The sequence below is a fragment of the Triticum aestivum genome, chromosome 2B (genome assembly GCF_018294505.1).
Source record: "Triticum aestivum cultivar Chinese Spring chromosome 2B, IWGSC CS RefSeq v2.1, whole genome shotgun sequence".
In the NCBI taxonomy this organism is placed as follows: domain Eukaryota; kingdom Viridiplantae; phylum Streptophyta; class Magnoliopsida; order Poales; family Poaceae; genus Triticum; species Triticum aestivum.
Genome location: NC_057798.1, coordinates 141,969,744 through 141,983,599, shown reverse-complemented (window position 1 = coordinate 141,983,599; position 13,856 = coordinate 141,969,744). Strand labels below are relative to the sequence as shown.

At 45.9% G+C, this 13,856-nt stretch overlaps 1 protein-coding gene across 1 annotated transcript; it reads left to right on the top strand.

Moving 5' to 3' along the window:
* Positions 1–6,526: 6,526 nt before the first annotated feature.
* Positions 6,527–11,468, top strand: LOC123043938 (protein SSUH2 homolog). The gene is made up of 7 exons (XM_044466547.1): positions 6,527–6,720; positions 6,800–7,057; positions 7,139–7,208; positions 7,761–8,092; positions 9,501–9,642; positions 9,992–10,117; positions 10,824–11,468. The coding sequence occupies exons 1-7, from the start codon at positions 6,642–6,644 to the stop codon at positions 11,203–11,205; spliced, it is 1,389 nt and encodes a 462-aa protein (XP_044322482.1). The 5' UTR covers positions 6,527–6,641; the 3' UTR covers positions 11,206–11,468.
* The last annotated feature ends 2,388 nt before the right edge of the window (positions 11,469–13,856 follow it).

Sequence of the window (13,856 nt, the reverse complement as noted above, 5' to 3'; positions counted from 1 at the left end):
ATTCAGGGAGAGTCATAGCAGGGAAAGCACTCCTATGCCTCTTCTAAATACCCAAACCCCCACACATCTGGATGACATGGGTCTTTGAGTCACTCGTTTTTGCTTTCTTGACCGACTGGGATCGGATGGTGAAGATATGTTTGACGAGACCCCAGTGCGGTTGACATCCCAAAAAGTTTTCACACATCGACACGAACGCGGCCAGATACGTGATGGTGTTGGCGGAAAAATGGTGGAGTTGAGCACCGAATAAATTCAAGAATCCCCGGAAGAAGGGGTGCGGAGGGAGCGAAAAACCCCAGTCGACGTGGGTGGCGAGTAGTACGCACTCACCCGGTCGAGGCTGCGGTTCCATCTCCCCCTCCGGCAGCCTTGCCGCTCCCTTGGCAATTAGTCCGGACTCCACCAGCTCATCCAGATCTTCTTACCGGGGCGAAGACCGGATCCAATCGCCCTGGATCCAGCCCGACGGCAGCCCCGCGCGCAATGACAACCCACGGTTCTGCTTCTTGCCTTTCACCGCCGTCGTCGCCTTCTTTGCGCGCTCTAGCACCGCCGTCTTGTCCTTCACCATGGCGGCGGAGTGGCAGCGTCGAGAGCAGAAGAGCTGGGCGTGGTGGAGAAGCGGAGGAAGAAGCAAGAGAAACGGGCGTGCACAGTGCAGACGCCTCGGCCCCGTCGCATTATAAAGGGTTGCTTCCGAGTGGCTGACGCGTGGGACCAGGCGATCCTGTCAAATCCCGCAATAGTCGCACGCAACGTACGTGGCGAAAAAGGCGGCCCGGAAATCGAGGCATCACTATTTATCCGCTTCGCCTACTTCGACGCTCCCCATCCCACGCGCTTCCCTGAAATTTTGTATCCCGTGAAATCCGGGATATACTGCAGTCAATCGCGCCAGAGATCCTGCACTCTAATGCGGCACTCGGCAGACGATGCTATAAGTTCAGTCGACAACTCCCTGAATGGATCAAGGCAACCGAATCGACGCTGAAGTACCAACGTGGGTTTTCCATCTTGCAGAAAACGCTCGCGGAAGTGCAAAGCTCAGAACAAGTTCAACTTCAACCTACTTTCCACTCGAACCTTAATCCATTCGGGGGCTACTGATGAGGATACAGACCTGGGGTAAGGTCATAGGCCTGACCTATACGTCCTACCCAAGGTCCCTACCCTAGAAGATAAGAAGTCCAAGAGGCAGCAAGAGACCCCCAGTCAAAGATGTCGAGTGCAATCCACTCGACCAATCATGTCACTCGGGAGTCCTCCTACCTATTGTCACTCTACCACTCAAGGAATCACTCGGCCCACCGAAGATCAGGAGTCACTCGGCATTGTAACGGGCAGGCATTCCTCCGTAGTCTTTAAGGTCATTAATAGCACTTAAGGCTGGCGTTACCTGTAACGCCCCTACTTTATGTACATTCAACCCTCTGTAACGGAGGATGGATGGGGTCCTGGCGCACTCTATATAAGCCACCCCCTCCTCTGGCACAAGGGTTCGACCCCATGTAACATCACACACATATAATCCAGTCGACCGCCTCCGGGCTCTGAGACGTAGGGTTGTTACTTCCTCCGAGAAGGGCCTGAACTCGTAAACTCGTGTGTACACCTTCACCATAGCTAAGATCTTGCCTTTCCATACCTACCCCCCCTTTCTACTGTCAGTCTTAGAACCACGACAGCCACCGCTTCGGATCCTGCTCCTCTGCGGGCTGGCCAAGCCGACCGAGCAAATAAAACACCTTTCAAAAGTATTAATACAACTTTTCGGTGTATTAGAGCACTAGACCTTCTCTCTTTCATGGCCTATTCAATAACATAGTTCGCACACCTCTTTTCAATTCTCTAGAGATAGTTGTCATTTATCTCTTCTTCCGGGTCCCTCCTATTTGGTTGGAAGTTTCCTGCTCCAGGTGGGAAAGCAAGGGAATCATTAGATTTCGAAATAATTTCCATTTCTTTTCTAAAAAGAAAAAAAATGAGTGACAAAAAGCCAGGGCAGAATAGCCCCTTCAAAGTAGGGGCTGGGGGGCAACAGGAAACAAGCCAGAATGAACATCAACCTGCTAATGATCCTATGGCGAACCAGCTTGCAATTGTTCCAGCAGGATTGAATGCAACGAGCCCTCCACCAAAAATAGAGGCCAAGAGGGCCAATGGAGTTGACGGAAAGAATGAACTACCAATGCAGCAAAACAAAACAAGGCGGGCTCCAGCGAGGAGCGCCGTCGAGCCCAATGAGTATTCTATGTTGGAACTGTCGCGGTGCTGGCAAACCCGCGACAGTTCGAGAGCTTCGCGATATGGCGAGGCAGTTTGCCCCCTGTATTCTATGCATTGCTGAAACTCAAATAGAGGGTGATAGAGTTGAAAAGTTAGTTGAAACTCTAGGGTTTAATAAGAGTTTTGCTATTAGTAGTTCTGTTAGAAGTGGGGGAATTGGTGTCTTTTGGAATGATTCAATAAAGCTTGAGATTATTGGTTATTCCGAGTACCACGTCGATGTTGAGGTTGACTCCTTTAACATTACGAAGGCTCGTATTACTTTCGTCTATGGAGAGGCTCATGTCAGTGAGCGGTATAAAACATGGAACATGCTTAGAGGCATTGCGAGTGCAAGCCAGCTACCTTGGGCTGCCCTAGGCGATTTTAATGAAGTTTTGCATGCGTCGGAGCACTATGGTGTGGGGAATAGAAGTCAAGCCCAAATGGACGCCTTCCAGGATGCTCTAGATACGTGTGGTCCAGCAGATATTGGCTACCAGGGGAATACGTGGACCTTCGAGAAGAAGGTCGCCGGCGGTACCTTTACGTGTGTAAGGCTGGACCGGTGTGTCGCATCACTAGAGTGGTCACTGGCTTTCCCTTCAGCCAAGCTGGAGCACAAGAATCCTGCCTCTTCGGATCATGCAGCCATCCTCCTTACACTAGCTGACGAGCATGTAAAGAAGAAGGGGCCTCGCCCATTCAAATATGAGCTAATGTGGGAGCATCATCCAGAGTTTGCTAATATTGTCTCATCTGACTGGAGCAAATCAGAGGCCACCTCGGTTGCGGATCTGCATGAAAACCTGGAAGGATTATCACGTGGACTACACACTTGGGATCGCACAGAGTTCGGTTCAGTCCTAGGTGAAATTTAAAAACTCAAGGCAGAACTTGATGCAGAATGGGCACAGCCAGGTAGATCGGGCCCTTCCCATGCGGAGAAAAATATATCAGATCGGCTAGTTGAGCTATATCATCGAGAGGAAATGCTATGGAGAAAGAGAGTGAGGCTAGAGTGACTGGCCCATGGTGATAAAAACACGTACTTCTTCCACCTAAGAGCCAGTCGAAGAAGAAGGAAGAATCAAATTAAAAGCCTGCTACGCCCGGATGGCAGTTTAACTGAGGATGTTAATGAGATGGCTACCCTTACCAGCTCGTTCTATGAAAATCTCTACACCTTCGAGGGATTCCAGAACATGGAGAGGGTCCTTGATACGGTTCCATGCAGGGTAACGCCTGAGATGAATGCACAGTTAACAACTCCATATTCACAAAAGGAAGTCAAGGATGCACTTTTTCAAATGTTTCCTATCAAAGCACCGGGGCCGGACGGGTTTCCCGCCCATTTTTTCCAACTCATTGGGACATGTGCGGCAATGAGGTAGTGAAGGTGGTGCTACGTATAGTTGAAGGAACGGAGTCAGCAGAATGCATCAATGATACCATCCTAGTATTGATCCCTAAGGTAAAAAATCCAACACAACTGACCCAATTTCGGCCTATATCGCTTTGCAATGTCCTTTACAAAATTGCATCCAAGGTGATCTCAAATCGTCTTAAGCTGGTTTTGCCTAACATCATATCCGCGGAACAGTCCGCCTTTGTTCCTGGAAGATTGATCACTAACAACATAATTGCAGCATATGAGTGTCTTCATTTCATGAAAAGAAACAAAGCAAAGAAACACCAGCACTGTGCTCTGAAATTGGATATGATGAAAGCCTACGATATGGTGGAGTGGCCATACCTACAAGCCATTATGTTGAAATTGGGCTTCACATAGAGATGGGTGGAGATAGTTATGAGTATGGTGACTTCGGTCAAATTATCGGTTATGTTTAATGGCAGCAAATTGCAACTGTTTAATCCTTCAAGAGGGATCTGACAGGGGGATCCCATCTCCCCATACTTGTTCTTGCTAGCAGCAAAGGGCATTTCGTGCCTTTTAAAATCAAAAGATGAGTCATCTAACCTGCGTGGTCTACAAGTGGCAGCGTCGACTCCACCGGTAAATCACTTGTTATTTGGAGATGACAACCTGCTGTTTTTCAAGGCCAATACTGTGGATGCAGATGAGGTCAAACAATTGTTAGATCATTATTGTCAAGCAACGGGTCAGCGGGTCAACCCTGGTAAATCTTCCATATTTTTCACTAAGGGTGTTCCCGATAGTGTTCGGGTAGATATCAAACAGTTGCTCCATGTACCTAATGAAACATTGAATGAGAAATACTTGGGCATGCCATCTGACGTGGGACAGTCAAAAAATGGAGCCTTCAAGTTTTTGAAGGATCGATTTGTGGAACAAAATTCAGGGATGGATAGAGAAAACTTTGTCATCCGCCGGAAAGGAAGTCCTAGTCAAATATGTGGCCCAAGTAGTTCCTGTCTTCTCTATGTCTTGTTTCAAGCTTCCTAGGGGGTTGTGTGAGCATCTAAATATGCTGATTCAGAAATTCTGGTGGGGATCTAAGGATGGCCGCCAAAAACCGAATTGGGTTTTTGTGGAAGGATATGACACAACCTAAATCTATGGGTCGACTGGGTTTCAAGGATTTTGAATTGTTCAACCTAGCGATGCTTGCAAAGCAGGGATGGCGAATCCTCCAGCAGCCGGAGTCGCTTAGTGCTCGCATCCTTAAAAGTGTGTACTTCCCCACCACATCGATATTGCAAGAACCCTCGGGTCTCACCCTAGTCAGATTTGGAGGGCAATCATGGAAGGGGTTGATGTTCTAAAGTAGGGACTCATTAAGAGGATAGGCAATGGAACTACTACAAATGTGTGGCTAGAGAACTGGATACCCAGAAAGGAAATGATGCGACCCTTTGGATGCAAGGTGCAAAACCCCATGAGATTTGCGACAGATTTTATTGATTCTACCTCGGCTAAGTGGGATAGACATCGCGTTGAGCAAACATTCTTACCCATTGATGTTCCTGCAATCATGGCCATCCCTATGTGCACAAGGAATATCGAGGATTATTGGGCGTGGAGCTTCGAGAGAAATGACTCTTTCTTCGTCCGCTCAGCGTATATAATGCTTGTGGCAACCATAAAACATAGATAAGCCTAGCTAGAAGGAACAACATGTTCGTCTAGTTCGCACGTGGAGGAGAAAAATCGGAAGCAGCTATGGAAGACCCAGGTTCCGGCGAAGGTAAAAATGTTCCTATGGCAACTGTCCAGGCAGTCGTTACCAACGGAGGATGTGCGAGCGCGCCGCCATATGTCGACCATGAGCTCATGTGGACTATGCGACTCGCCGGATTCCTGGAGGCACTCGCTTCTTGAGTGCTCGATGGCAAGATGCATTTGGGCACTAGACAAAGGAGACCTTGTGAACTCAGATGATCTCCATCACGGAGCCAAGAGCTAAGAATTGGCTATTTACACTAATGGAGACCTTACCTCATGCGGAGTCTGTGAGATTGGCTGTCACGCTCTGGTCTATTTGGCACGCTCGCCGAAAATTCATACATGAAGGAATTACCTAGAGTCCACTTTCCTCACACTTGTTCATTGAGCGATTCATCGCCGAGCTTGATCTTCTACGAGACGGAAAGAAGGAAACGTTGCAGCCAGCCCCCCGAGAGATTAGGCAGGTACATGCAAGACCAAAAGCACCACCGCAGGGGTATGCCAAAATACACACTGATGGTGCGGTCTATCGCAACCGGGGCGGCTCTGCCGCTGCCATATGCCGAGATGATGCGGGCAATTATTTAGGGAGTTCCTCCCTGGTCATTGATGGACAGATTGATCCAGCCACTCTAGAGGCAATTGCGGTCAGAGAAGCGATGGCACTCGTGGAGGATCTTCTTGTGCGTGATCTTATTATTTCCTCATACTGCAAGCAGGCCGTTGATTACATTAGAAATGAAAACCAGGGACACTATGGATCCGTCATCACAAAGATTAAACTTTGATCTATTAGTTTTCAATGTATTTTTATTTTTGAAGGGTGAGCTGTTAACGATGAGGCCCATAATTTAGCTAAGCACTCTCTTACTCTGTGTCCGGGACGCCACGTTTAGTTGGCCAATCCCCACGATCCGAATTGTACCCCACTTCAAAAGAATGTCGGATGTGCCAATTATCAAAAAAAAAACAAGAGTCGGATGTGGCGATGTGCCAGCTAGGATGGTCTGCCCGAGCATCGTCTCCATCGCCGTCGACGCGTCGGGGGCAGCGATTTGACGTGACAGGGAGGAGGAGTCAGTTCCCGGAGGGAGGACTAGACCTGCTTCCTTCGCGGCTAAGGCAGGCTGTTATAATAATCCCAGCCATTCCCCCCCCCCCCCCCCCCCGCCGGCCCGGCCCAGCTCAATCCCAGTCCGCGGATCCAACCGGATCGCCGCCGATGACCATGGGGGCGGAGCGCGAGGCCGGCGAGGAGGAGGAGTCGCGTCGCCCTCTTCTCCCACCCTCTCCGTCGCCAGGTTCTCCCTCTGCCACCGAACCCACCGCCCCCCCGCACATCTGATCTCGTCCCTTATTACGGTGTGGATTTCGTTTCAGCGGCGGAGCACCAGCAGCAGTACCAGCACCTGGGGCGGAGCAGCTCGTCGGCGCTGCGCGGGAGCAGGGGAGGGTGGGGCGGCGGGGGCGCGGCGGAGGTCAGCGCGGCTGAGGTCAAGTCCGCCGCCTCCTTCTCCTCCAGCTACTACCCCTCGGCGCCCAATCCTCGCGACGACGCCGTCGTCTACCCTCCGTCGATCCACAGCGCCGTCCTCTCCCCATCCCCGTCAACTGCTGCCACTCCTCAGCATACGCATGGTAATCCTCGGCGGTGCTTCTCCATTTCTATCATTTTTGCCCCATTGTAATTGTGGCTAACAAACAACGGGGTTGCAACAGCGCAAGGTTTGGCGATTGTTCCTCAAGGGCCGTACGGTGGTGATTACCAGCCTTCCCAGGGCGTCACGAGGTGAGTGCTTCTTCTCAAAATTGTCCTAAAGGCTGTGTTGTTGAGTGATGATATAGCGAGCAGTCACTCCCGTAGTCATGAATGTTATTAGCCTGGTTGCTAAGTTAACTTTCACAATTTGTTATGCACTGGGCTTCAGCTAAAATAATGCTGTATGAATTTACTACATCAGTCATGTTGCTCGCTGCGGTCTGATACATCCGTGCATGGTTGCCACGCCCTGGCTAAAAATGGCGGAACAGATAGTATTGACATGATCTAATAGAACAGTAACCCTTTTAGTTTAGCCTCCAAACTCAATATTCATTTGGTCAGTGGTCGGAGCTTAATGATGTAACTAGACTGGTCATATGCTCTATCTTGTATTTTGTATGGATGATCAAGAAGAGGCAATATTTCCCTTCTGTCCTGTTATGTTGTTGCAAATTGTGCTTGTTTTCCTCAAACACATGGCCGATCGTCTATCACCCCAATGAAATTTTTTCATATAAGATCACCCTACTGAATTTTCATGTAAGATCACTTAACTGAATGATTGAATTTTTCCAACAGGGATGTACTGGATGAGGTGGAGATCAGGCATCTGCTAATTGAACATGTTGGACATCGATGTTGTTGGGGAAGCCGGCCTGCTCGCACATGGAAAATTACATCCATCGAGGACTGCAATGTATATGTTGGAACCTTGGAAACCTTTATCGAGGAAAGAGACACCATATTGAAAAAGGAACCCTACAATGGTGGGAAAATAGATGGAAGAGACAAGGGTCCTGTTCTTGGTGTGTGGGAACTAGATTTGAGGTCTGAGTTCCCAATGCTCTTTGTACCGGAGAAAGAAGTAATGGTCAAGATTCCTCATTCAGAAATTACTGAAAAATGCTTAGGTATGACATTCATTTAACTGAACATCATTTAGTCATACATAATTTGCTTTCATAGGTTGTAACTTGTAACCGTAATACAACATTTGTTTTGACTTTTTACTTGGTGAGGATAACATTTTTATGTGCCTATTTTAATTTACATAAGTATAAGTTTAGTATAGAACTTTCCCATAATATCTTTCTTTTGTTCGCGTATCTTGTGTTTCCTTTATGTTGCCTCTGCATTTTACATTGTTCAGAGATCCTTTTATGCATTGCAGTCTAAATGTTCGCATCGGCCAAAAAAATTAAATTGTTTTCCCGGATCCTATATGATGATTTTACCTTTTAATTCCCTGTTACTATGTGTTATGTCAAGTAGAAGTCAGGGGTGTGGCCTTGAGCCCTACCATTGGCCAGATGTGCCTAGGTGGCAGTGGAAATCGTCAATTAGCTAGAGATAGCTTCGATTTCAGTTTCTTCGAGATTAATAGAGATAAGTGTTTAGTGTTGTTTAGTTCCAAATTTATGAGTCCCGACTGCCAGCCAGCTATATATATAAAGTTAGGTACTGTGTGCAAACTATGCAAGTAATGTGAATTGTCTAGCTTCTCCCTGTAGTTCCTTTTCCCCATGTATGGTTAACCTCAACCCAGTCAAGCTGAATGGCAGTCTTGGCTGTCTTCCCAGCTGTAGTTACCCTGTTATGATGATCATCATAACATAAGAGTTGAAAACGTCTACTTGTATGGCTGTCACAAGTATCTATTTTACTATTTTTAGCATGTACTATAAGTGCTAATTCAACTCAAATACAGTTAGGAATCTTAAGCTCACGATGGGAAGTTTCACAATCTGAAAGAAAACCTTTAGAAGAAAGTAACCCATAAATACACTTTTGCTTAGACATGACATAGGAACTGACAACTATCCAACTCATACTTCTAATGGAAACATTCATCTCTTGCACCACTATTGTGACGTATTATCTTTGCTCATCTATTGTGTTGAAAAGAAATGATATGATCCATATAGACTTGTTGAGTGATGTACTATATAAGTCTAAAAAAATATATAAACTGCTTAATCATGTTGCCGCCTATAATCTTTGCCCACTAATCCTTATTGGCTGCAATAACTGTAGAGTCAAGATGTTGTGTTCTCAAATCTAACTAGAAGAAATAAACAGGGGAACTTCCTTCTAATTAAATATTTATAATCTGCTTATTACTGGAACCTTAACTAGTCTTGGCTCATTTTCAAGTTGTTAGGAATTAGGACTTAGGACACCTTTAGCAAGTGTTCTTTTATCTCATTAATCTTCTTTCATGCTAGTATTTATATTTTAGCAAGGTAATATCATAGTTTGTCCATCATTGCCTTTCTGATTTTGAGAATCTCAATTTCTCTGATCTGATGTTTCTGACAGATTGCGAGGGTCGTGGAGAGGCGCCATGTCCTACTTGCAATGCTGGTCAGCAGCATGGGTTTTACAAAGCAAATCAAATGACTCGGTGCAGTATATGTCATGGCAGGGGTTTGCTTGCTCACCAAGATGGATCTGATTCGGTGTTAGTTCCACTGCTTCTTTTTCTTTTTGAGTTCTTCAATACGTAATTCACCTCAACTCAGAATACAAGTGTGCCATAAGAAGCTCGTTTATTGTCATAACATACACAAGTACATAACTAGGCTAACACATATACTCCCTCCGTTCCTAAATACAAGTCTTTGTAGAGATTCTACTATGGACTACATACGGAGCAAAACGAGTGAATCTACACTCTAAATGCATCTATATACATCCGTATGTGGTTCATAGTGAAATTCCTACAAAGACTTATATTTAGGAACGGAGGGAGTACTACTTTTGTTTCTGTTTCAGATATTGATTTGCTTGTATGTTATCCTTTGTCACAGATGTGGGATGTGCAATGGTCAAGGAATGTTGCCCTGCATAGCATGTGCATCCCGGGGCCTAGTGACATGCCAGACATGTAATGGCTGTGGTTCCCTTCTTGCACAAAGCACTGCTCATGTTCGATGGTAATTTAATTCATGTTTTCCCAAAGATGGTCCATCAGTTTTTATTGAGATAGTTAACCAGAGAATAGAGAACTAAAAGATTTGACTGTATATACTTAAACAGATGTGTTACTAGTAAATGCCTACATGGAACCTATCATGTTGCTGCAATACTAACTATCACGGAAAACTGTTATAACAGTTCAGTAGTCTGTTATGGTTTTAAAAGCTTTGCTAAACATTCGAGATTTTAAAATATGTTGTACATAAAATATGTTTGACAGTTTATATGCTTTCTTTAGTCTACAGTAATAATATTTTACCCTTCCCTTTGCTGAATGCACTTGTATCTAGTAAAGCTTCAATAAAACTCCAGGGAGTCATAATTGCAAAACTAAGCGAGTCTTCACTTTTTAGTTTTTTTATTTATGCCACATTTTTTATTTATCTGCAAATCAGTAGAGCAGTATGTACGAGAAAATCATGAGATATACTGAGTAGCCTTGTACTATTGTTTCCCTCGTTAATCTAGAGCTTATGGAGTTATGGTTTGTGATAATATTCACACCATAATTGACAAGCTATGTTGATACTGCTTTGATAACTGAAGAAGAATTAATCTTTAATGCTCGTTTTAGTCGTTTGAACTTTGAAGGGACTACATTGCATAGTTGTTTCAGTGCCCCGTTCTCTCTTGGCCTGACTTGCAATTTCTTTCTGTTTCCAGGAAGACGCTTACAGCAAGGAAAGTTAGTGCAACAACAGGAGCTGCTTCGGTCCCTGACGAAGTTTTCCACAGAGCGCAAGGGGTGCAACTATGCAACATACAGGCTTACCAATGCACTCCTGCTTTCTTTGCCGATTCATACCCACTCAACCAGTTCTCGTCGGAGATTGTTGCTAGCCGGCTGCCAGTTCCACCATCTGCAAGAGTGATTTCGGAGAGGCACATCATCTCAGTTGTGCCCGTAACCCGTGTAACAATGTCTCACCGTAAGCGGTCTTTTAGCTTCTACGTTGTCGGCTACGGCAGGGATGTTTTCATACGGGACTATCCTTCGAAGTTTTGCTGGGGCCTTTGCCGTTGCTTCGAATGGTTGGGGAACTAGTGCATGTGTGTGCCATCTTCTTTTGTGGTGTCCAATGTTCATACTATCAAAACTTGTGTGTAACTGTAGAGAGGCAGTGTGATTTCTGGTGTGTAACAGTAAAGATGTGCTCCGTTGTCTGTAGTGTTACAGCACAAAAGCTTCTGTATGTACATTTTGGGCTTGTGGATCATGTACAGCGCGGCTGTGCCGATTGTTTGGTGTGTAGAAAATAATTCATATTTGGTTATAAAAATAATAATGAGAAAACAGTGGATCATGTACAGCGTGATGTAAGCTTGCACGTTCTTCCAATCTGCTTATGGAATCACTTATGTATGCAATGAAGCACTTATGTATGCAATGCTGATATGTGGCGCCTGCATTCTTCGTACCGAAGGGCATCGAGGTATAGCAGAGAGCGCCAAAGGGAGTGATGAAGGATGTCTTGATCTGGTCTCCTTTCATCTTAATCTGATGGTACACCGACTAAGCATCCTGAAAGTAGATCCTAGTGATTGGAAGGGCGAATGGGTACTCTTTCATCTTGATCTGATGGTACACCGACTAAGCATCCAGAAAGTAGATCCTAGTGATTGGAAGGGCGAATGGGTACTCTGGGTAGGCTTTATTCAGCCTAGTGTAGTCAATGCACATTTTCACTTCATGTTCTGCTTTGAGGATGAGAACCGTGTTAGCCAGTCGTCCGGGTGGTATGTCTCCATATAAACCAACATCTAGGAGTCGTGCCATCTCTTTGCCAATTGCCTTTGTTGGTCCCCTTCGAAGCAACAGAGGTGATGCTTGAAAGGTTCGCAACCAGGGAATGCTTGGTGATGTCTCTTGTGACACATGAGAGGCCTGCCATGCGAACATCTCGATTAGTTCTACCTCCTGCTAAGGGTTGAGCGGGGTGCCGATATCGACAACCTTGGCGGGATCATCTTGGATGATGCATATGTTCTTGGTGTCTTGCGCCACGTAAAACATTGAGGAACTCTGACCTTTCTTGGCTGGCGGTGCTTCCTGGGTGGCTTTTCGGGAGATCTATTGTTTGATGATCTCAAATTCCACCACCACCACCAGTGCGTCGACATGTTGTATGCTCTCTTGGTCACACTGACAAATGTGCAATACGTCTCCTTGCTCCATGATGATCCCTTTGGGGCCCGTCATCTTAAGTTGAAGGTGGGCATAATGGGGCGTTGCCATGAACTTGGCGTAGCAGGATGCCCTAAGACCGCATGAATGGAACTTGGCAAGTCGGTGACCTCGAAACATAAGGGGGTTCCAGTCCTATGGTTATCGGGGACACGGAGGACCCTAGTATGTTTAAGAGCTGAACGCCGACAAGATACAATATCGTCTTTGTATGTTTATATTAACTATTCTTCCCAGTGTTTTATGAAGTGGACCACACGACATCTACCTATATGGGCGAGAAGGGTGTTACTGACTTAGTGATGTGGGAGCGGAGGTACTGCATGACAGAAGTTATCTCCCTCCTCACGGAACTTTGATAAGGAAATAATGAAGACCACCTTTAGCTGCGTCCATAAGGAGACCTTAATCATCGTTGTCATCAACCGCATTGGGAAACGGTGGTAACGTGTGTGATACGGATCTGCTCATGTATGCACGTGTCTGTACTTGGGTTCACACACTTACAAAATCATATAAAATGGATTAGTTATCTTAACCCAAAATTATGCATTAACATAATTAAGTAGCTAGCGTACGTACTAGTGGTGAATCCAGACTCACTGAGAAAGCCTTATCCCTATTACGGATTTCATCACTTTCATTACTCTTTTGTTCTTCATTACTATTCTTCCATACTTAAATCCTATCCATGACACCCTTGCAATATATTCATTTCGCATCGCTTTGGACCTCAATTAACTCGTAGGTGCATTCCGATAAACCTCTACGAGAGGTGAAGATCATTTCCTATGCTTTCTGTGGGGATGATACTCTTACTTTGAAAAGACTACAATTAAATTATGTACACTTGCAGGACATCAATCACCCGACTCGAAGGCGACCGAAACCTTAGAACATTTTAGGAATTGCGGCACTTCGGGCTTCTCCGCTGGATCTCGTGAGCGATGAGCTTGGCGCTGCACTCTCCTCGTAGTTGTTTGTGTCGCCAAAGAAAAAGTGGCAATCACATATGTCACGTTGGGATCCTGAACCACGTAGGATGTGTACCATGGAATATCTTGCTTGAGGCGGTGACATGAGCATCTGCCATCTCTTGTTCGAAAAGCGGAGTGCTCATGATGTTGGGAGCGTAGCATGCAATTTCAAAAAAAAAAATCCTACGCTCACGCAAGATCTATCTAGGAGATGCATATCAACGGGAGGGGGAGAGTGTGTCTATGTTCCCTCGTAGACCGAAAGCGGAAGCATTTGACAACACGGTTGATGTAAGCGAACTTCTTCTAGCTCTGACCAATCGAGTATCAAACATACAACACCTCCAAGTTCTACACACGTTCATCTCGATGATGTTCCTCGCCCTCTTGATCCAGCAAGGTGTCGAGGAAGTAGATGGTGAAGTGATCCGCGCAGGGCTTCGCCTAAGCACCTGATGTCTACTACGCAACCTTCTCCTTGTAGACGTTGTTGGGCCTCCAAGTGCAGAGGTTTGTAGGACAGTAGCAAATTTC

What these genes read in the sequence shown, in the direction of transcription:
- LOC123043938 (XM_044466547.1), top strand. Translation starts at nt 6,642, where the DNA reads ATGACCATGGGGGCGGAGCGCGAGGCCGGCGAGGAGGAGGAGTCGCGT. An exon ending in CAAGATGGATCTGATTCGGT is followed by an intron (nt 9,643 to 9,991) that starts GTTAGTTCCACT and finishes CCTTTGTCACAG; the next exon opens with ATGTGGGATGTGCAATGGTC. An exon ending in AGCACTGCTCATGTTCGATG is followed by an intron (nt 10,118 to 10,823) that starts GTAATTTAATTC and finishes TTCTGTTTCCAG; the next exon opens with GAAGACGCTTACAGCAAGGA.